Source organism: Stegostoma tigrinum, chromosome 6 (assembly GCF_030684315.1).
Source record: "Stegostoma tigrinum isolate sSteTig4 chromosome 6, sSteTig4.hap1, whole genome shotgun sequence".
NCBI lineage: Eukaryota > Metazoa > Chordata > Chondrichthyes > Orectolobiformes > Stegostomatidae > Stegostoma > Stegostoma tigrinum.
The window spans coordinates 113,629,655-113,651,002 of record NC_081359.1 but is presented as its reverse complement, the minus strand read 5'-3'; the positions used below and the strand labels follow the sequence as shown (position 1 = coordinate 113,651,002).

Below are 21,348 nucleotides of genomic sequence, written 5' to 3'. Positions count from 1 at the left end.
ATGCAGTTCAGCACATTCCCCATCAAGTCACTTTGAGTCTCTCCCTTGATGCCTTCCTGATCCCCTTGGAAATGCTTCTGCTTTCCCCTGATTACTGCTAACCAGTGAGTGCCCACTCACCGCAGTGTATCCCTTTGACAGTGACCAGTTCAAGGAGAAGACTGATTGTGTCCAAGACCCCGTCTGAGTGTGTATCATGCTTGTGAGTGATGTTGCCAGCTCCCTCAACCATTATCCCCATCCCCGCTCCCCGACCGGACTGAGGACTCACACCCTCCAGTTTCAGGTGTAGCCATTTGGCTGAATGAAGGTGCAGCGTGTTTGCCATGCAGACTGCAGGCTGTAGGTGTGAGACTGACGTCTCAGTGTGCAGTTCACCAACATGATCCCCTGTTCCCCCCCAACCCCGAACAAGAGATCTCTCTCATGACCAGCATCCTGTCTATATCTCCACACCAAAGAACACCTCAGATTGACAGGAATGAGAGTTGCTGGCCTTGGCTGAAACATCAGTGATCCAGTGTGGCAATGCAGTGACCCTGTGAGAAAGCAGATGGGCTCGGACTGAGTGAGTGCTCAGACAGTCAGTGGAGCAGTGTTGGGATGTAGCCTAACCCACATTGTTCCTGCAGTATCTCCTTGGTGACCTGCCAGGATGGCAATGATGTCCCACAGTGGCTGATGATGGGTCTGTGTAGTTAGTGCCCATGGATTGCCTTGGGATTTTAGTGCCCAATGTCCAACATCGGGGTCATTCAGACCAATGGCTTCTTTGTTGAGGTTTCTTGACATTGGACTTGTTGCGATGACTTTGGTAGATGGGAAGCTGTGTCCTAAAGAGGCAGGTTGGGCTGTTCACAAGGTCGTTAACCAGTAACTATCACTGTCAATTGGCAACTGGCTGCTGCCTCGTGTGAACCTCACCACGCTCCTTGTGAGAAGCATCAAAGATGGAGCAACATGTTGTGATGGGAGTCACTGAAATTATTATCTGATGCTATCACCACCACCACAGATCAATTTACTCAGAACCCAATCAAATCCCATGTTGTCTTTTCTGTTATAAGTGGGTATTATTGCACAATTTGAGTTTAATAGCATAACTTTACTAATTAATAATAAGAATAATTTTCTCCTCGTTGGGGGTGAGGTGCCTAAGGGGTCCGCCTGGATGCTGTCCTGGGCTGCTGTCTTCTCCTGGAATGATAAAAAGGGAGGGATTGAGTGAGCTGGAAGTGGGTGTTGTGGCTGTTAGTGCTGGGGCAGGTGGGTAAAAGGTGGTGATTTGCCCTGAAAGAGGCAGCACCGAAGGCAGGCAGGGGTTTGGGAGGATAAGGGGTCGGTGTTGGGAGTGAGGTGATGTAGATGCTACAGGCAGCAGTGAAAGCCGTGGTGGGAGCTGAGTGAGTGTGAGGAGTCAGAGAGAAGTGTCTGGGACTGACCCTCACAGAGCAGACAAGGTGAATGAGTTTCCCATTGGCCATCCCCCACCCTCCCCTGTCCCCGTCCCCGTGCAGACAGCACTGACCTGAGTGGTGACCTGGTTCATTTTTATCTTGTTCCCAGGCACCGAGGTTAAACTATAATTCTGTATTTACCTCAGTCATTGTCAGGTTTATTCTCACACTTTTTTTGAACAAGGGAATAATATTTGTAAATCTCCACCCTTGTCTGAGGAAATCCTGGTGATTATATCCTCGCTCTTTTTTCTCATTTAACCTGTTTTCTAATCAACCTGTTCAGAGATGTACTTGTACTTGTACACCTCTGGAACAGGTGGGATGTGAACCTTGGCCTCCTGGTTCAGGACTAGGGACACTAGCACTGTACCACAAGAAGGTCCTTTCCTCTTTCATTTCCCTGCAAAGCTCTTGGATGTGTTTCCCCTGGTCCTGGTAACTTGTTAACTTTGTGTACAGCCTTTCAAATATTTTTTAACAAATTTAACTCCATCAAGTGACCCCTCTTTCCCTGGACACAGGGAGTAGCTTCTGCCTTGCTTAAGACTGGAGTAAAGTACCCTTTAGTACCTTTGCTCAGCCACATTGTTCCCTGTATATGTCCATTATCACTAGATCTTCCTTCTATTTCTTTTCCTCTACCATTCTTGTGTCATTCCACTCAACCCCTGGGTTTGAACCTGTGACCTGTGACCTATACAACATTTTGTTGCAGGGATATTAAGGCGCCACGTTACCAAGTTGGTTATTGAGACACCGTCAATGCTGCAAAACACCTTGCATCACTCGTACAAACAGGCCCAGACGAAACTGGGAGATAAAGTGAGAGCAGAACACCTTACCCTCCTCGTTGCACTACACTCAATCCTCCTTCACCGACAGCACTACAGGAACTGGGCTCAGGCACACTCCTATAACTGGTAAGTCACTCGTGGACTCAGAGAACACATGAGCTTTGTTCCAAAACTCTCCAAGAATCTTCATCCTCAATTCTACCTTCCAACCTCCCCACCACTCCCCACAAACACACACATTCTCTTGAGTGTCTCCTGTGGACCAGGTAAAGCAGTGTCTACACTGTTCTGGAATGGGCCTATCCAAGGTCTCGGGTAAGAAGATAATTGATCAAAGTTATGCAGAGCTAATTGGTTCAGCTGCTGACCCAATGGGCTGAATGGCCACTTTCAGTGCTGCACCAGTCTGATTTGACATTTCCTGCCACAGGACACAGGCAGATTTGTTTGCTGCCCTTCAAACTCAGATGAAACTACAAACAACCTGGGACGACTCAGGCTCTCTGCTCGAACTTCTCATCGGTAAGAATTTTCTTTATATTCACTCATGGGATGTGAGCTGAACAACAAATTGCATTGATATAGCACCTGAGTTACTGCAGCGAATCTTGTCAATGGTAGACTCTGCTGTTAATGAGTGCCGGTGGTGACGGGAGCGGCTGTTGATGGTAGTGGCTGGAGTGATCGTCATGTGGATTGTGAAGCCAACACTGTAATCAATTAACAGGGCAGGGTCCATACCCCGAGACCAGGGCAAACTGGGGATTTCACAAGTAAAATCATCAAACTGAATATGACACTAAGATGTCGAGTGAGGAATCAGAGCAGGAGACCAAAAGTTGGGTTAGTTTATTCAGTTTTGCGAAGTATCTGAAAGAAGGGGAGACAAGAAAGAGACAGAAGTGGGAAGTTTTAGGGAGAGAAGTGCACTAACAGTCCAGGGATGGACAATGAACCCTGGCCTGGTCAGTGAAACTCTCATCCGATGAATCGATAATAATTAAACAACAAAGGAAACAGATTCACAATAAGTGCCAAAAAGCAAGAGGGAAATGAGAAGAAATTACTTTCCACAGCGAATTGTTGTGGTCTGGGGCACATTGTTTGAAAGGGAGATGGAAACTTTCAACAAGAGCTTCCAAAGAAAATTGAGGAAACACTTGAAGGGGAAATAGATTTCAGAATTATGAGGGGGAATGGGATTAATTGAACGGATGTTTCACACAGCTAACACAGACTCAACAGGCCAATAGATCCTCCTAAGGATTTTGAGAAGATTTGTAGCTCAGCTTGTTGATGCAGTTGTTGACTTGCTCACCAGGCTGGGAAGTTCATTTGCAAATGTTTCATCACAATGTTAGGTAACATCATCAGTGCACCTCCACTGAAGTGTCAGTGTTCTGTCTCGCTTGTTATTGTGTGTCTTGGTTTGTCGAGGTGGGTGACATCATAACTGGAATTGTTTCTTCGTGGCTGGTATATAGGGTCCAACTCTACATGTTTATTAATGGAGTTCCAGTTTGAGTGCCAGGAATTCTCATGTGTGTCTTTGCTTGTCTTGTCCTAGGATGGCTATGTTGTGTCAGTCGAATTGGCGTCCCTCTTTGTCCATGTGTTTTGAAATGAGCGAGTCGGTTATGTCTATTGGTAGCTAGTTGGTGTTGGTGAATCCTGATGGCTAGTTTCCTTCTGGTTCGCCCTGTGTAATGTTTATGGCAGCCTGTGCTTGGTATCTTGTAAATAATGTTGGTTAACATTGGAAATGATTCCACCCACTCCAGCAAACCAAGACACATAAATAACAAGTGGGGCAGAACGCTGATGATGTTACCTAATATGGTGACGAATCATTTGCACACAAACTTACCAGCTCAGTGAGCAAGTCATAACCAAACAGATCCTCTTCCTGTTCCATATTAATCTGTGACAAAAAGGGAGACCTGCATTTATATAAAATTTTTCATAACCTCAGGTTGTTGTGAATTTGTTTTGAGGTCAGCAGAAATGCAGCAGCCAGTTTGCACCAAGTAAAATCCGACCAACACTAACGGCAGTTTACAGACCAGATCATCTCTTTAGTGCCACTGACTGAGGGAGAAAGATTGGCCCCTGCTCTTTTCACAAGTGCCCTGCATCATGACCCTACTCTCTGATCTGCACAACTTGCTGAGTTAAAGTGAGATGTAATTGCTTTTCTCCCTTTTCGTTCCAGGTGTGACTGCATATAGTGGCCACGTGTTAGACAGAGGGGATCAGACAGCACTGGACAGCATTATTAACCACTGCCTGAGGAGTTCCGAGGGCCAGTCCCGCAAGGGAATTCGTAGCCTCATTACATTGCTTGTCAGCACCAAAGGTAACAAATCCAGCAACCATTAGCTTCAGAATCATTGACTTGTTACAGAGCACAGTGAGGCCACTTGGCCCATCATGTCTGCACCAACTGTCCAAATGAGCATCTCACTTAATGCCATTCTTAATGCCTGCTTGCTTTAACACTGCATACTGCTGCCTTTTGAACAACCATCCAATATCCTTATGAAACCCTCGAGTGAACCTGCACCCCCCCACACTCCCAGACTGTACATTCCAGACCCCAACCCCTCGAGTGAATCTGCCGCCCCCCCCCTACACTCCCGGACTGTACATTCCAGACCCCAACCCCTCGAGTGAACCTGCCCCCCCACACTCACAGACTGTACATTCCAGACCCCAACCCCTCGAGTGAACCTGCCCCCCCCACACTCCCAGACTGTACATTCCAGGCCCTAACCCCTCGAGTGAACCTGCCCCCCCACACTCTCAGACAGTACATTCCCGACCCTAACCCCTCGAGTGAACCTGCCTCTTTCACCCAAATGGCATTAGATGATATAATCAATTTGGTGTAAGAGAAATGGGTATTTCTTTAGTTGCCTATGTATCCCTTCAATTGATTAAACTGCCAACCCTATCAGGAATTTGGCATGAGCTGGTCTTTATGACTGCATTCACCACATTTCTGTGTTTGATACAGGATCTAGTTCAGCCGGCCAGTTTAAAAATTAACACTCTGCTGCTTTGACCAAGTTCAGTCAAGATGGTTTTTTTGACCTGAGCCTGTTTCTCTGGGCGCAGCTGACAAAGGTAATAAAATGTGAGGCTGGATGAACAGAGCAGGCCCAGCAGCATCTCAGGAGCACAAAAGCTGACGTTTCGGGCCTAGACCCTTCATCAGAGAGGGGGATGGGGTGAGGGTTCTGGAAGAAATAGGGATAGAGGGGGAGGCGGACCGAAGATGGAGAGAAAAGAAGATAGGTGGAGAGGAGAGTATAGGTGGGGAGGTAGGGAGGGGATAGGTCAGTCCAGGGAAGACGGACAGGTCAAGGAGGTGGGATGAGGTTAGTAGGTAGCTGGGGGTGCGGCTTGGGGTGGGAGGAAGGGATGGGTAAGAGGAAGAGCCGGTTAGGGAGGCAGAGACAGGTTGGACTGGTTTTGGGATGCAGTGGGTGGGGGGGGAAGAGCTGGGCTGGTTGTGTGGTGCAGTGGGGGGAGGGGACGAACTGGGCTGGTTTAGGGATGCAGTAGGGGAAGGGGAGATTTTGAAACTGGTGAAGTCCACATTGATACCATTAGGCTGCAGGGTTCCCAGGCGGAATATGAGTTGCTGTTCCTGCAACCTTCGGGTGGCATCATTGTGGCAGTGCAGGAGGCCCATGATGGACATGTCATCTAGAGAATGGGAGGGGGAGTGGAAATGGTTTGCGACTGGGAGGTGCAGTTGTTTGTTGCGAACTGAGCGGAGGTGTTCTGCAAAGCGGTCCCCAAGCCTCCACCTGGTTTCCCCAATGTAGAGGAAGCCGCACCGGGTACAGTAGATGCAGTATACCACATTGGCAGATGTGCAGTGGATACAGTGTACCACATTGGTGGATGTGCAGTGGATGCAGTATACCACACTGGCAGATGTGCAGTGGATGCAGTATACGACATTGGCAGATGTACAGCGGATGCAGTATACCACATTGGCAGATGTACAGTGGATGCAGTATACCACACTGGCAGATGTACAGCAGATACAGTATACCACACTGGCAGATGTACAGCAGATGCAGTATACCACATTGGCAGATGTACAGTGGATGCAGTATACCACACTGGTGGATGTGCAGTGGATGCAGTATACCACACTGGCAGATGTACAGTGGATGCAGTATACCACACTGGCAGATGTACAGCGGATGCAGTATACCACACTGGCAGATGTACAGTGGATACAGTATACCACACTGGCAGATGTACAGTGAATGCAGTATACCACACTGGCAGATGTACAGCGGATGCAGTATACCACACTGGCAGATGTGCTGTGGATGCAGTATACCACACTGGCGGATGTACAGCGGATACAGTATACCACACTGGCAGTTGTTCAGCGGATGCAGTATACCACATTGGCAGATGTACAGCGGATACCGTATTCCACACTGGCAGATGTACAGCGGATGCAGTATACCACATTGGCAGATGTACAGCAGATACAGTATACCACACTGGCAGATGTACAGCGGATGAAGTATACCACATTGGCAGATGTACAGTGGATGCAGTATACCACACTGGCGGATGTACAGCGGATGCAGTATACCACACTGGCAGATGTACAGTGGATGCAGTGTACCACATTGGTGGATGTACAGTGGATGCAGTGTACCACACTGGCAGATGTGCAGTGGATGCAGTATACCACACTGGCAGATGTGCAGTGGATGCAGTATACCACATTGGCAGATGTACAGCGGATACAGTATACCACACTGGCAGATGTACAGCGGATGCAGTATACCACATTGGCAGATGTACAGTGGATGCAGTATACCACACTGGTGGATGTGCAGTGGATGCAGTATACCACACTGGCGGATGTACAGTGGATGCCGTATACCACACTGGCAGATGTACAGTGGATGCAGTGTACCACACTGGCAGATATACAGTGGATGCAGTATACCACACTGGTCGATGTGCAGTGGATGCAGTATACCACACTGGCAGATGTACAGTGGATGCAGTATACCACACTGGCAGATGTGCAGTGAATGCAGTATACCACACTGGCAGATGTACAGCGGATACAGTATACCACACTGGCAGATGTACAGCGGATGCAGTGTACCACACTGGCAGATGTGCAGTGGATGCAGTATACCACACTGGCAGATGTACAGCGGATACAGTATACCACACTGGCAGATGTACAGCGGATACAGTATACCACACTGGCAGATGTACAGCGGATGCAGTGTACCACACTGGCAGATGTGCAGCGGATGCAGTGTACCACACTGGCAGATGTACAGTGGATACAGTATACCACACTGGCAGATGTACAGCGGATACAGTATACCACACTGGCAGATGTACAGTGGATGCAGTATACCACACTGGCAGATGTACAGCGGATACAGTATACCACACTGGCAGATGTACAGTGGATGCAGTATACCACACTGGCAGATGTACAGCGGATGCAGTATACCACACTGGTGGATGTGCAGTGGATACAGTGTACCACACTGGCAGATGTACTGTGGATGCAGTATACCACACTGGCAGATGTACAGCGGATACAGTATACCACACTGGCAGATGCACAGCGGATGCAGTATACCACATTGGCAGATGTACAGTGGATGCAGTATACCACACTGGTGGATGTGCAGTGGATCAGTATACCACACTGGCAGATGTACAGTGGATGCAGTGTACCACACTGGCAGATGTGCAGTGGATGCAGTATACCACACTGGCAGATGTACAGCGGATACAGTATACCACACTGGCAGAGGTACAGGGGATACAGTATACCACACTGGCAGATGTACAGCGGATGCAGTGTACCACACTGGCAGATGTGCAGCGGATGCAGTATACCACACTGGCAGATGTACAGCGGATGCAGTGTACCACACTGGCAGATGTGCAGCGGATGCAGTATACCACACTGGCAGATGTACAGCGGATACAGTATACCACACTGGCAGATGTACAGTGGATACAGTATACCACACTGGCAGATGTACAGCGGATGCAGTATACCACACTGGCAGATGTACAGTGGATGCAGTATACCACATTGGCAGATGTACAGTGGATGCAGTGTACCACATTGGTGGATGTACAGTGGATGCAGTATACCACACTGGCAGATGTACAGCGGATACAGTATACCACACTGGCAGATGTACAGTGGATACAGTATACCACACTGGCAGATGTACAGCGGATGCAGTATACCACACTGGCAGATGTACAGCGGATACAGTATACCACACTGGCAGATGTACAGTGGATGCAGTGTACCACACTGGCAGATGTACAGTGGATACAGTATACCACACTGGCAGATGTACAGTGGATACAGTATACCACACTGGCAGATGTACAGTGGATGCAGTATACCACACTGGCAGATGTGCAGCGGATGCAGTATACCACACTGGCAGATGTACAGTGGATACAGTATACCACACTGGCAGATGTACAGCGGATACAGTATACCACACTGGCAGATGTACAGCGGATGCAGTGTACCACACTGGCAGATGTGCAGTGGATGCAGTATACCACACTGGCAGATGTACAGTGGATACAGTATACCACACTGGCAGATGTACAGCGGATACAGTATACCACACTGGCAGATGTACAGTGGATGCAGTGTACCACACTGGCAGATGTGCAGTGGATGCAGTATACCACACTGGCAGATGTACAGCGGATACAGTATACCACACTGGCAGATGTACAGCGGATGCAGTATACCACACTGGCAGATGTACAGTGGATACAGTATACCACACTGGCAGATGTACAGTGGATGCAGTGTACCACACTGGCAGATGTACAGTGGATACAGTATACCACACTGGCAGATGTACAGTGGATACAGTATACCACACTGGCAGATGTACAGTGGATGCAGTATACCACACTGGCAGATGTGCAGCGGATGCAGTATACCACACTGGCAGATGTACAGTGGATACAGTATACCACACTGGCAGATGTACAGCGGATACAGTATACCACACTGGCAGATATACAGCGGATGCAGTGTACCACACTGGCAGATGTGCAGTGGATGCAGTATACCACACTGGCAGATGTACAGTGGATACAGTATACCACACTGGCAGATGTACAGCGGATACAGTATACCACACTGGCAGATGTACAGTGGATGCAGTGTACCACACTGGCAGATGTGCAGTGGATGCAGTATACCACACTGGCAGATGTACAGCGGATACAGTATACCACACTGGCAGATGTACAGTGGATACAGTATACCACACTGGCAGATGTACAGCGGATACAGTATACCACACTGGCAGATGTACAGCGGATGCAGTGTACCACACTGGCAGATGTCCAGTGGATGCAGTATACCACACTGGCAGATGTACAGTGGATGCAGTATACCACACTGGCAGATGTACAGCGGATACAGTATACCACACTGGCAGATGTACAGTGGATGCAGTATACCACACTGGCAGATGTACAGCGGATACAGTGTACCACACTGGCAGATGTGCAGTGGATGCAGTATACCACACTGGCAGATGTACAGCGGATACAGTATACCACACTGGCAGATGTACAGCGGATGCAGTATACCACACTGGCAGATGTACAGTGGATACAGTATACCACACTGGCAGATGTACAGTGGATGCAGTATACCACACTGGCAGATGTACAGCGGATGCAGTATACCACACTGGTGGATGTGCAGTGGATACAGTATACCACACTGGCAGATGTACAGTGGATGCAGTATACCACACTGGCAGATGTACAGCGGATACAGTATACCACACTGGCAGATGCACAGCGGATGCAGTATACCACATTGGCAGATGTACAGTGGATGCAGTATACCACACTGGCAGATGTACAGCAGATACAGTATACCACACTGGCAGATGCACAGCGGATGCAGTATACCACATTGGCAGATGTACAGTGGATGCAGTATACCACACTGGTGGATGTACAGTGGATGCGGTATACCACACTGGCAGATGTACAGTGGATGCAGTGTACCACACTGGCAGATGTGCAGTGGATGCAGTATACCACACTGGCAGATGTACAGCGGATAAAGTATACCACACTGGCAGATGTACAGCGGATGCAGTGTACCACACTGGCAGATGTGCAGCGGATGCAGTATACCACACTGGCAGATATACAGCGGATACAGTATACCACACTGGCAGATGTACAGCGGATACAGTATACCACACTGGCAGATGTACAGTGGATGCAGTATACCACACTGGCCGATGTACAGCGGATGCAGTATACCACACTGGTGGATGTGCAGTGGATACAGTATACCACACTGGCAGATGTACAGTGGATGCAGTATACCACACTGGCAGATGTACAGCGGATACAGTATACCACACTGGCAGATGCACAGCGGATGCAGTATACCACATTGGCAGATGTACAGTGGATGCAGTATACCACACTGGTGGGTGTGCAGTGGATGCAGTATACCACACTGGCAGATGTACAGTGGATGCAGTATACCACACTGGCAGATGTACAGTGGATGCAGTGTACCACACTGGCAGATGTGCAGTGGATGCAGTATACCACACTGGCAGATGTACAGCGGATACAGTATACCACACTGGCAGATGTACAGCGGATGCAGTGTACCACACTGGCAGATGTGCAGCGGATGCAGTATACCACACTGGCAGATGTACAGCGGATACAGTATACCACACTGGCAGATGTACAGCGGATGCAGTATACCACACTGGCAGATGTACAGCGGATACAGTATACCACACTGGCAGATGTACAGTGGATGCAGTGTACCACATTGGTGGATGTACAGTGGATGCAGTGTACCACACTGGCAGATGTACAGTGGATACAGTATACCACACTGGCAGATGTACAGTGGATGCAGTGTACCACATTGGTGGATGTTCAGTGGATGCAGTATACCACACTGGCAGATGTACAGTGGATACAGTATACCACACTGGCAGATGTACAGTGGATGCAGTGTACCACACTGGCAGATGTACAGTGGATGCAGTATACCACACTGGCAGATGTACAGTGGATACAGTATACCACACTGGCAGATGTACAGTGGATGCAGTATACCACACTGGCAGATGTGCAGCGGATGCAGTATACCACACTGGCAGATGTCCAGTGGATACAGTATACCACACTGGCAGATGTGCAGTGGATACAGTATACCACATTGGCAGATGTACAGTGGATGCAGTGTACCACATTGGTGGATGTACAGTGGATGCAGTGTACCACACTGGCAGATGTACAGTGGATGCAGTGTACCACGCTGGCAGATGTACAGTGGATGCAGTGTACCACATTGGTGGATGTACAGTGGATGCAGTGTACCACACTGGCAGATGTACAGTGGATACAGTATACCACACTGGCAGATGTACAGTGGATGCAGTGTACCACATTGGTGGATGTACAGTGGATGCAGTATACCACACTGGCAGATGTACAGTGGATACAGTATACCACACTGGCGGATGTACAGTGGATGCAGTGTACCACACTGGCAGATGTACAGTGGATGCAGTATACCACACTGGCAGATGAACAGTGGATACAGTATACCACACTGGCAGATGTACAGTGGATGCAGTATACCACACTGGCAGATGTGCAGCGGATGCAGTATACCACACTGGCAGATGTACAGTGGATACAGTATACCACACTGGCAGATGTACAGCGGATGCAGTATACCACACTGGCAGATGTGCAGTGGATACAGTATACCACACTGGCAGATGTGCAGTGGATGCAGTGTACCACATTGGTGGATGTGCAGTGGATGCAGTATACCACACCGGCAGATGTACAGTGGATACAGTATACCACACTGGCAGATGTACAGTGGATGCAGTGTACCACACTGGCAGATGTACAGTGGATGCAGTGTACTGCTGACAACGGTGTTGTTTTCTTGGTCCTGACTCTCCTACATCCACATGGCACATACCTGACGTAGTTCTGCCTAACAGATCTCTGCCCATCACCTCATGCTTTCTCAGTGGTCTTACAATTTACTTTCATTGGCCTTTCTCTAAATTTGAAAACATAATGCCATTTTAATTTGTGTGTGTTTTTTTTAAACTATGGCCTGAAACAAGAAAGAGTTGCTTTAAAAGCAGTGTTTGTATTGGAAGCAAACAACCTGAAATCAGTGATAACACGGTGTGGAGCTGGAAGAACGCAGCAGGCCAAGCAGCATCAGAGGAGCAGGAAAGTTTGACGTTTTGTGTCTTTTGAAGAAGGGTCTCAACCCAAAATTTCAAACTTTCCGGCTCTTCTGATGCTGTGTTCATCCAGCTTCACACTGTGTTATCTCAGATTCTCCAGCATCGGCAGTTCCTACTATCTCTGTAACAACCTGAAATCAATTGCGGGCATCATGTAAACATTGTGCTGAACAAGCAGTAATAACAGCTGGATAGAAGAATGAAGGGGAATCTCAAAGAAACCTCTAAAATTCTAACAAGACTAAACATAGTAAGCACAGGAAGGATGGTTCTGATGCCGGGGAGTCCAGAACGAGGGGGTCACAGTTTAAGGAAAGGGAGTAGGCCATTTAGGGCTGAGCTGAGTAAAAATGTGAGTGAGGATCCTGTGAATTCACTGCCAGAGAAAGCGGAGAATGTTTTCAAGAAGGAGTTGGGGTACAGTTCTTAGGGATAAAGAGATCAAACGATATGGGGGAAAGTGGGAACAGTGGACTGAGTTGGATGATTGGCGATGATTATATTGAATGGTGGAGCAGTCCTGTAGGGCCTGAATTGCCCACTCCTGCACCTGTTTTCCATGTGTTTATGCCGTTTGCAAGCTACAATTCTCTGGTCCTCAATATAGATTCTTACGGATGTGACTTTGCTCGCTGAGCTAGAAGGTTAGTTTTCAGACGTTTCATCACCATTCTAGGTAACATCATCAGTGAGCCTCTGACGAAGCGCTGGTGTTATGTCCCGCTTTCTATTTATGTGTTTAGGTTTCCTTGGGTTGGTGATGTCATTTCCTGTGTTGGTGATGTCATTTCATGTGGTGATGTCATTTCCTGTTTTTCCCCCTCAGACGGTGGTAGATGGGCTCCAAGTCAATGTGTTTGTTGATGGAATTCCGGTTGGAATGCCATGCTTCTAGGAATTCTCATGTGTGTCTCTGTTTGGCTTGTCCTAGGATGGATGTGTTGTCCCAATCAAAGTGGTGTCCTTCCTCATCTGTATGTAAGGATACGAGTGATAGTGGGTCATGTCGTTTTGTGGCTAGTTGATGTTCATGTATCCTGGTGGCTAGCTTTCTGCCAGTTTGTCCAATGTAGTGTTTCAAACTGTGCGACAAACAGTGAATTTAATTTCACAATTTAGACGGTGGGATAGGAGATGGTTTGCTCATTCAGGTTGTGAACAGTAAAACTATCTGTCCATTTCTGCTGCGTGTCAGTAAACTAAGTGATACCACCACCAGCAGATAGCTGCACTCTCTCTGAAAACAAACACACCTCAAACTGTGGTTGTGCCATCTCTGGGAGCACCAGGTGCCACGGACAGTTTGTGCTGTGGGCTTTGGGTAGTTTCTGGCACCTGTGTTCTGCACAACCTGTCTTTTCACTGACTGCTCTGTATCTTCAACTGCTCACTCACTACTGTCCTTACCCTCAATAACTTTCCTATGTTGCTGAAAAGACAGATGTAGCTGAAAGCTTTCCATCTTGCACTGATCAAGACAAGCATTAGAATGTAACCATTTCAAAACCATCATAAGACTTCACAGTGTAGGAGGAAAGAAGAAAGGACCAGTCAGCTCCAATTGGCTGAGGTACTGCCATTGAGAAGGTAACAGGGAACTAGAGGCTCCCAGCTCCGGGGCAATTTAAAAAGGACACACAGCTTGAGCACATTTCTGTTCTTTGCACGGAATGAGTCCATGCGAAAATATGTGCATGTCGCTTTTAGGAAGCGGAATGAATCATGTTCTGAGCTTTTGGTTATTTTAAATCAGTTATTGTGCTGCCCAGTTGTGGGATCACCAAACAGTAGACATTTTGTTTTATCACTAGTTAAATTATTTTTTATGGCATGTTGAGCATCGCCTGCTGGCCAGCAGTTATTGCCCGTCCCTAGTTGCCCCTTGAGAAGGTGTTGGTAAGCTGACTCCTTAAGCCGCTGCAGTTCATGTGTTGTAAGTTTTCCAAAATTCCGACCCAGCAACACTGAAGGAACAGGAATACAAATTTCTTAGTCAGGATGGTGAATGGCTTGGAGGGGAACTTGCAGGGGGTGGTGTTTCCGAGTATCTGCTGCTTTTGTCCTTCTAGGTGGAAGTTATTTGATTTGATTTGATTGATTTATTGTCACGTATACCTAAGTGCAGTGAAAAGCTCTGTTTATGAGCAGCACAGGCAGATTATAATAAGCAAGAACATACAGATCATATGGTGAAATTAAAAGGAAACAGAGGCATTACGAGTCATAACTGCACAGGCAGTGCACAAAGCAAGATCAACGTTAGCAAGATCAGCATTATTTGAAGGTAGAGAGTCCATTCATCAGTCTGATAACAGCTGGAAAGAAGCTGTTCTGGAACCTGCTGCTGCATGTGTTCACACTTCTGTTTCTTCTGCCTGATGAAAGAGTTTGTAGGAGATTGTTACCGAGGAGCAATGAGTCTTAGATGATGTTGGCTGCCTTTGCGCGGCAGTGAGCCGAGTAAATAGAGCCCATGGATGGAAGGTTGGCGTCCATGATGGTCTGGGCAGTGCACACCACCTTTTGTAGTTTCTCATGGTCCTGGGCAGAGCAGTTGCCATATCAGGCCATTATGCTTTCAGTGGTGCATCTGTAGAAGTTGGTGATGTCCTCATGGACATGCCAAATTTCCTGAGCTGCCTGAGGAAGAAGAGGCATTTGCTGTGCCTTCTTGACTGTCTCATCTACGTGGGAAGTCCAGGACAAGTTGCTGGTTATTGTTACTCGTAGGACGTTCTGACACTGTCCACCCTCTCAAACTCAGCTCTGTTGATGTAGATGAGGGTGTGTTCTCCCCCTTTCGTTCTGAAGTCAGTGATTAGTTCTTTAGTTTTACTGATGTTAAGAGAGACCTTGTTCTCATTGCAGTGTGTCACCAAGCCCTCTACCTCTCTTCTGTATTTGGGCTCATCATTGTTAGATCTCCATCTTGCCACGGTGGTGTCATCAGTGAACTTCGGAATTTGGCAACGCGGCTGCAGGTGTACAGGGAGTACAGTAGGGTCTGAGAGCACATGCTTTGGGGGCTGCGGTGTTCACTGTTTTTATGGACGGGGTGCAGTTACCTTTCCTCACTGATTGTGGGGTGTGGGTCAGAAAGCTGAGGGATTCAGTTACAAAGGGTAAAGCCAAGATGCATCGCATCTTGTAAATGGTACACATTACTGATACTGATACAGTGGAGGGAGTAGGTGCCTACGACAAATGGTTTGATTGGCTCAGCCAATTTCTGGGGTGTCATATCTAAGTAGCTGATGTGACACCAATACTAAACTTCATGTACAACATTCCTCAATTGTGGGGGAGGCAGGATGTGTTTTCTGGACTGACAGTAGTTTCCACTCACAAAGCCTAAGCATAGCAGCAGAGGAAAGTGTCACTGTTAGTCAGAGATATCTCCGTCCCTTTCAATATTCATGTTACCTTCCAGCCTCCCTTTTGTGTAGAAACATACAGATTAGGGGAAAATGTAGCGCAATTGACACCTTTGAGCCTGTTCCATAATTGAATAAGATCTGACTGCTTCGCATTCCCATCAATCTTCATAACCTTCCACCTATGGGTTTGAAGTTTTCCCTCGATCCTCTAATTTACTGATATCCCCCTGGATTTCAATTCTGCTTCCTATCGTATCCTTCATGCTCCATTTAACCCCCAACTTGTTTACAGCCTCAGTTATTGGCTGTCCGATGGTGAGACAAGCTGAGAATAGGAGAAACCGGGAGAATAAAAAATTCCAAGTAATGGCCTTCTGCTTTTTGCTCTGTTCCAGGGACACCATTGACAAATCTCACCCATGATGACATTGAGAAACGGATCAACCGCATGTCCCACTCCATCGAATCTGTCATTATAGGAATTTGCAATGGCTTCGAGGAGCAACTCTTCATCCAAAGCAGTGAGTTCATGAGCTCTATTCTCTTCAAGACTGAGACCCCACTTCACCCTTTCCAAATAGATATCAGCCACAACCAGAAGATGAAAGCCTTTACCAGTGAGATTCTGAGCATTCTCCAGGACCTGCAGAACTCAATGACAACTAACCTTGAGGTTGAAGACAGCGATGGCAAGTGGATCAGCCCAGAGCTTGTGAGGAGGTTCCTCCTGAGGGAGAGGAGTCACTTCAAACACTTGGTTAACCAGGTCCTGTGTGACCTCAACAATGTGATGCACGTTCTGGAGGGATCCAGGGTCTCCAACCTCGAGTCAGATGACATGATTGAATCACTGAGGAGTGGCCAACTTCCTGGTGCCTGGAGGTCACTGAGCCGACTGACAGCACCACTCCCGCAGTGGGTACTGCTCCTGAAGATGAGGCTGCAGCTTCTGAACAATTATCTGGCTGGCCCAGAGCCTCCTGTCTCCTACAACCTGTCAACATTTCAGTATCCACGCCTTTTACTGAGAGCTCTGCTGCAGCAGAAAGCTCAGTCTGAGCATCTTGATCTGAACAGTTACAGCATACAAACTGAGGTACGTCACTGTAACAAAGTCTGGCCAGGCCCAGGCATGTCCTGGGCCCTACCATTGCAGGGCAGAGACCAGAACCTACCCAGCTCCCTCCCCAATCCCAACCTCTGACCTTCCCCAATCCCAGTGTCTAGAACTAAAGCTAAACCAATAGGCCAGTTACATCCTGGTTCAGATCCATTCTCCCTGAGGAATACTGCCTCCTACTCAGGCTTCTGTCCAATCCTGCGGCCTCAGAAAACTGGTAAGTTTACTAGGAAGGACTCCTGGAGCAAAACCCCTGTTTGGATGAATCTCTGGGATTGTTGGATTCCATTCACTTCAGCATACTTTTATTTTGAGCATTTTGATATTGACGCTGGCTGAGTCTCTGTTCCCCTCACTAATCTTCCTGCACAAAGAAGTTATTCTCCAAAGCACTAGGGGAGAAGATGGGGTTTTATTTCCTGTAGCTAGTTGCTGTGATCTGGGACGTGCTGTCTGAAGGGATGGTGGGAACAAATTCACCAGGAGCCTTCTAAAAGGGAACTGGAGAAATACTTGAAAGGGATCAATGACAGGACCATGGAGGAAGAGCAGAGACAATGGCACTCAGCAGAGGTGCTGATGTAGTGGTCATACCACTTGACTAGGAACCCAGAACCTCTGGAGGCATAGGGTCAAATGCCATCAGGGGTGATGGACACATTTAAAGTCAATTTTATAAAAAAAAACGGCCTCATACAAATACACAAAGTGGAGAAGAGGGCATTCAGCCCATTTAGTCTGCACTAGCCTATCCAAATAAGGCTCATAGCCCTAAATGTAATGACATTTCAGATGCTCATCCAAGTACCTTTTTTAAACACAGGAACACAAACAGAAGTTGCTGGAAAAGCTCAGCAGGTCTAGCAGCATCTGTGAAGGAAAAATCAGAGTTAATGTTTTGGGTCCAGTGACCCTTCCTCAGAACTGATGTTGGCTGGGAAATTGTCAGTTTATCTGCAGAAAATAGGGATGTGGGTAGGATAGGGAGTAAACAATAGGATAGAGCCCAAAGAGAGAGAAAGACATTTGAACAGACAAAGGAGTTGCTAACGATCAGGCTGGGAGGGTGAATAGTTGTTAATGGGGACTGTTAGTGACTAACAACAGGGGGTGTGGAGTGCCAGGCTATGTGGTAACAAGGCCTGGTGTGTGGGTTATTACCTTTTCTTAAAGTTTGTGAAGTTTCGTGCCTCAGCTCCCGCCCAGGCAGTACATTTAGACCACCCACAATAGTGACCATATGACCACTGTTAATTGGTATAAAACCTCATCCCTACCTTAGTGCCTCCAGGCGCCTACCGCGTCCCCCCCATCCCATAAGGTGAGAATTAAAAATGGGTAATAAATGCCAGTCTTGTCAGTGATACCCACATCACAAACTGGGCTGAATCACCAACCCAGAAGGTGACCCAAACCAGAACATGACACCCTCTACCCCCAACCATTCCCCCTGTCCCAGAACATGACCTTGCTTGTTAATTGGCCTGAGATAATGGGAACTGCAGATGCTGGAGAATCCGAGATAACAAAGTGTGAAGCTGGATGAACACAGCAGGCCAAGCAGCATCTCAGGAGCACAAAAGCTGACGTTTCGCGCTTATTCTGATGAAGGGTCTAGGCCCGAAACGTCAGCTTTTGTGCTCCTGAGATGCTGCTTGTCCTGCTGCGCACATCCAGCTCCACACCTTGTTCTCTCTTGTTAAGTGTCTTCCTCGATTACCTGCTGCTGCCTGATCAGTGCATCCTCCTGTTTCTCTCCTGCCCCTGACTGGAATCTGGTGGGAAGTGAGGGATTCAATTGGGCCGTCTCTGCCGACAGCTGATCGTGAAGCCAATCTGTCCACAAGGTGTTGATCAATCTTGAGACCTTTGTTTAATATGTTTCAGGTCTTGGGGAGTTCCCTCCCTCCCAGCAGTCCCCCAGCGGATGGTATCTACATAACTGGCCTCAGGATACACAATGCACTCTGGGACATAACGAACGGTTTCCTGCAGGACACTCTCTCTGTCAAACCATGCAGCCTGCCAGTGGTGTGGCTCAGGGCAGAACTCAATGAGGTGACTAACACCCAGTACCTTTACCCATCCTTCAAGTGCCCAGTCTACCAGGGGGCAGAGAACATTGCAGTGGACCTGCAGGACAGCAACGTGATCACACATATACCCCTCAAGTCAAGGATGGATCCCTTGGTCTGTGCACAACGCCGGGTTCACATTGTGAGCATCATCTGAAGCCAGTATTCAGCATCAACATTGTCCTCGGCCAAATGAGAAATGAACAGACTAATAAATTTATTTTAATTGCTGTAAAATCAAACAACAGGAAATTGTTTATTTTATTCCAGTGATATGCACACCGACCAGTTACCTGACCCACAAAAACGGAGTCTTAGCCTCATCACTAAAGCCTGTTTTCTGTTCTGCCATTCCTGGCTGAACTGATAACCCACAACTCCACTTTCCTGTCTTTTCCCCAGAACCCTCGTTCTCCTCACTCGTTAAAAATCTGTACATCTCAGCCGTGACTAAACCTAATGACCCAGCCTTGACAGTGCCCTCTGGTAATGAATTCCACAGATTCACTCCCTTTTGGAAGAAGTTGTTTCCTTTCATTTCTCTGTTCAATGTGTGACGCCTAATTCTGAGATGATTCTTTCTGGTCCTACACTTTCCCACAAGGGAAACACTCTTTCTGCATCAATCTTGTCACATCCCCTAAGAATCTGCAATGTTTCAATAAGGTCTGCTCTTATTTTTCTAAACTCCAGTAAATACAGGCCCAATCAACTAAACCTCTCCTCATTCGACAGCTCCTCCAGACCCAGGATCAGCCACTGCCAACAAAACCAAACAGCAGGAAATTGTTCCTTTTCCCGAGAAAAAGGAACCACAGTAATTTTCCAGACATAATGGGAACTGTAGATGCTGGAGAATCCAAGATAATAAAATGTGAGGCTGGATGAACACAGCAGGCCAAGCAGCATCTCAGGAGCACAAAAGCTGACGTTTCGGGCCTAGACCCTTCATCAGAGCTGGTGTCGGTGGAGGGGGACTGGTCGGGCCTGCGGGACAGGAAGAAGCGGAGGGCCTTGAGGCCATCTGCATGCGGAATGCAGGTGTATAGGGACTGGATGTCCATGGTGAAGATGAGGTGTTGGGGGCCAGGGAATTGGAAGTCCTGGAGGAGGTGGAGGGCGTGGGTGGTGTCATGGACGTAGGTAGGGAGTTCCTGGACCAAAGGGGAGAAAATGGAGTCCAGATAGGTGGAGATGAGTTTGGTGGGGCAGGAACAGGCTGAGACGATGGGCCGACCAGAGCAGGCAGGTTTGTGGATTTTGGGAAGGAGATAGAAACGGGCCGTGCGGGGTTGGGGAACAATGAGGTTGGAGGCTGTGGGTGGGAGGTCCCCTGAGGTGATGAGGTCGTGAATGGTGTTGGAGATGATGGTTTGGTGCTCGGGTGTGGGGTCACGATCGAGGGGGCGGTAGGAGGTGGTGTCGGAGAGTTGGCGTCTGGCCTCGGCGATGTAGAGGTCAGTGCGCCATACTACCACTGCGCCACCCTTGTCTGCGGGTTTGATGGTGAGGTTGGGGTTGGAGCGGAGGGAGCGGAGGGCTGCCCGTTCTGTGGGGGAGAGGTTGGAGTGGGTGAGAGGGGTGGAGATGTTGAGGCGGTTAATGTCTCGACGGCAGTTGGAGATGGAGAGGTCGAGGGAGGGTAGGTGGCCTGGGGGTGGTGTCCAGGAGCAGGACTTGTGTTGGAAGCAGGTGAAGGGGTCAGTGGAGGGAGGGTTAGGCTCCCAGTTGAAGAAGTAAGCGTGAAGGCGAAGACGGCGGAAAAACTGCTCTATGTCCAACCGTGACTGGTATTGTTTGATGTGTGGTTGTAGGGGGCCAAAGGTGAGCCCCTTGCTAAGGACTGACCGTTCGTCCTCAGTCAGTGGGAGGTCTGGGGAGACGGTGAACATGTGGCAGGGCTCAGTGTGGCTGTCTCCTCTGGGGTTGCTGGCTGTGGAGGTTGTGGGCGGAGCGATGAGGTCGTCGGCCGTGGGCGGGGTTCCATCGGCATCGGCCGTGGGCGGGGTTCCGTCGGCGGTGGGAGTGTCGGGGTGGGCGGCAGCAGCTGTGGGGAGGGTGGTGTGTGAGGTGTTGTACCTGGAAGTGGAGGCGGTGACTGCAGCAGCGGTTCCGGAAGTGGTGTGGCCGGCGGAGGCGGATGTGACGTCATCGGTGGGGTCTCCGGCCGTGTCCTCAT

At 48.4% G+C, this 21,348-nt stretch overlaps 1 protein-coding gene across 1 annotated transcript in view; it reads left to right on the top strand.

Annotated features, from left to right (window-relative positions):
• The window catches only part of LOC125453602 (dynein heavy chain domain-containing protein 1), a 198,284-nt gene extending 178,929 nt beyond the window's left edge, over positions 1-19,355 (top strand). Inside the window, exons 37-41 of the mRNA XM_059646974.1 lie at positions 2,176-2,380; positions 2,685-2,776; positions 4,467-4,610; positions 16,370-17,070; positions 18,982-19,355. Of these exons, the coding sequence (XP_059502957.1) occupies positions 2,176-2,380; positions 2,685-2,776; positions 4,467-4,610; positions 16,370-17,070; positions 18,982-19,326 (1,487 nt within the window). The 3' untranslated portion in view covers positions 19,327-19,355. The remainder of the gene's footprint in view (positions 1-2,175; positions 2,381-2,684; positions 2,777-4,466; positions 4,611-16,369; positions 17,071-18,981) is intronic.
• The last annotated feature ends 1,993 nt before the right edge of the window (positions 19,356-21,348 follow it).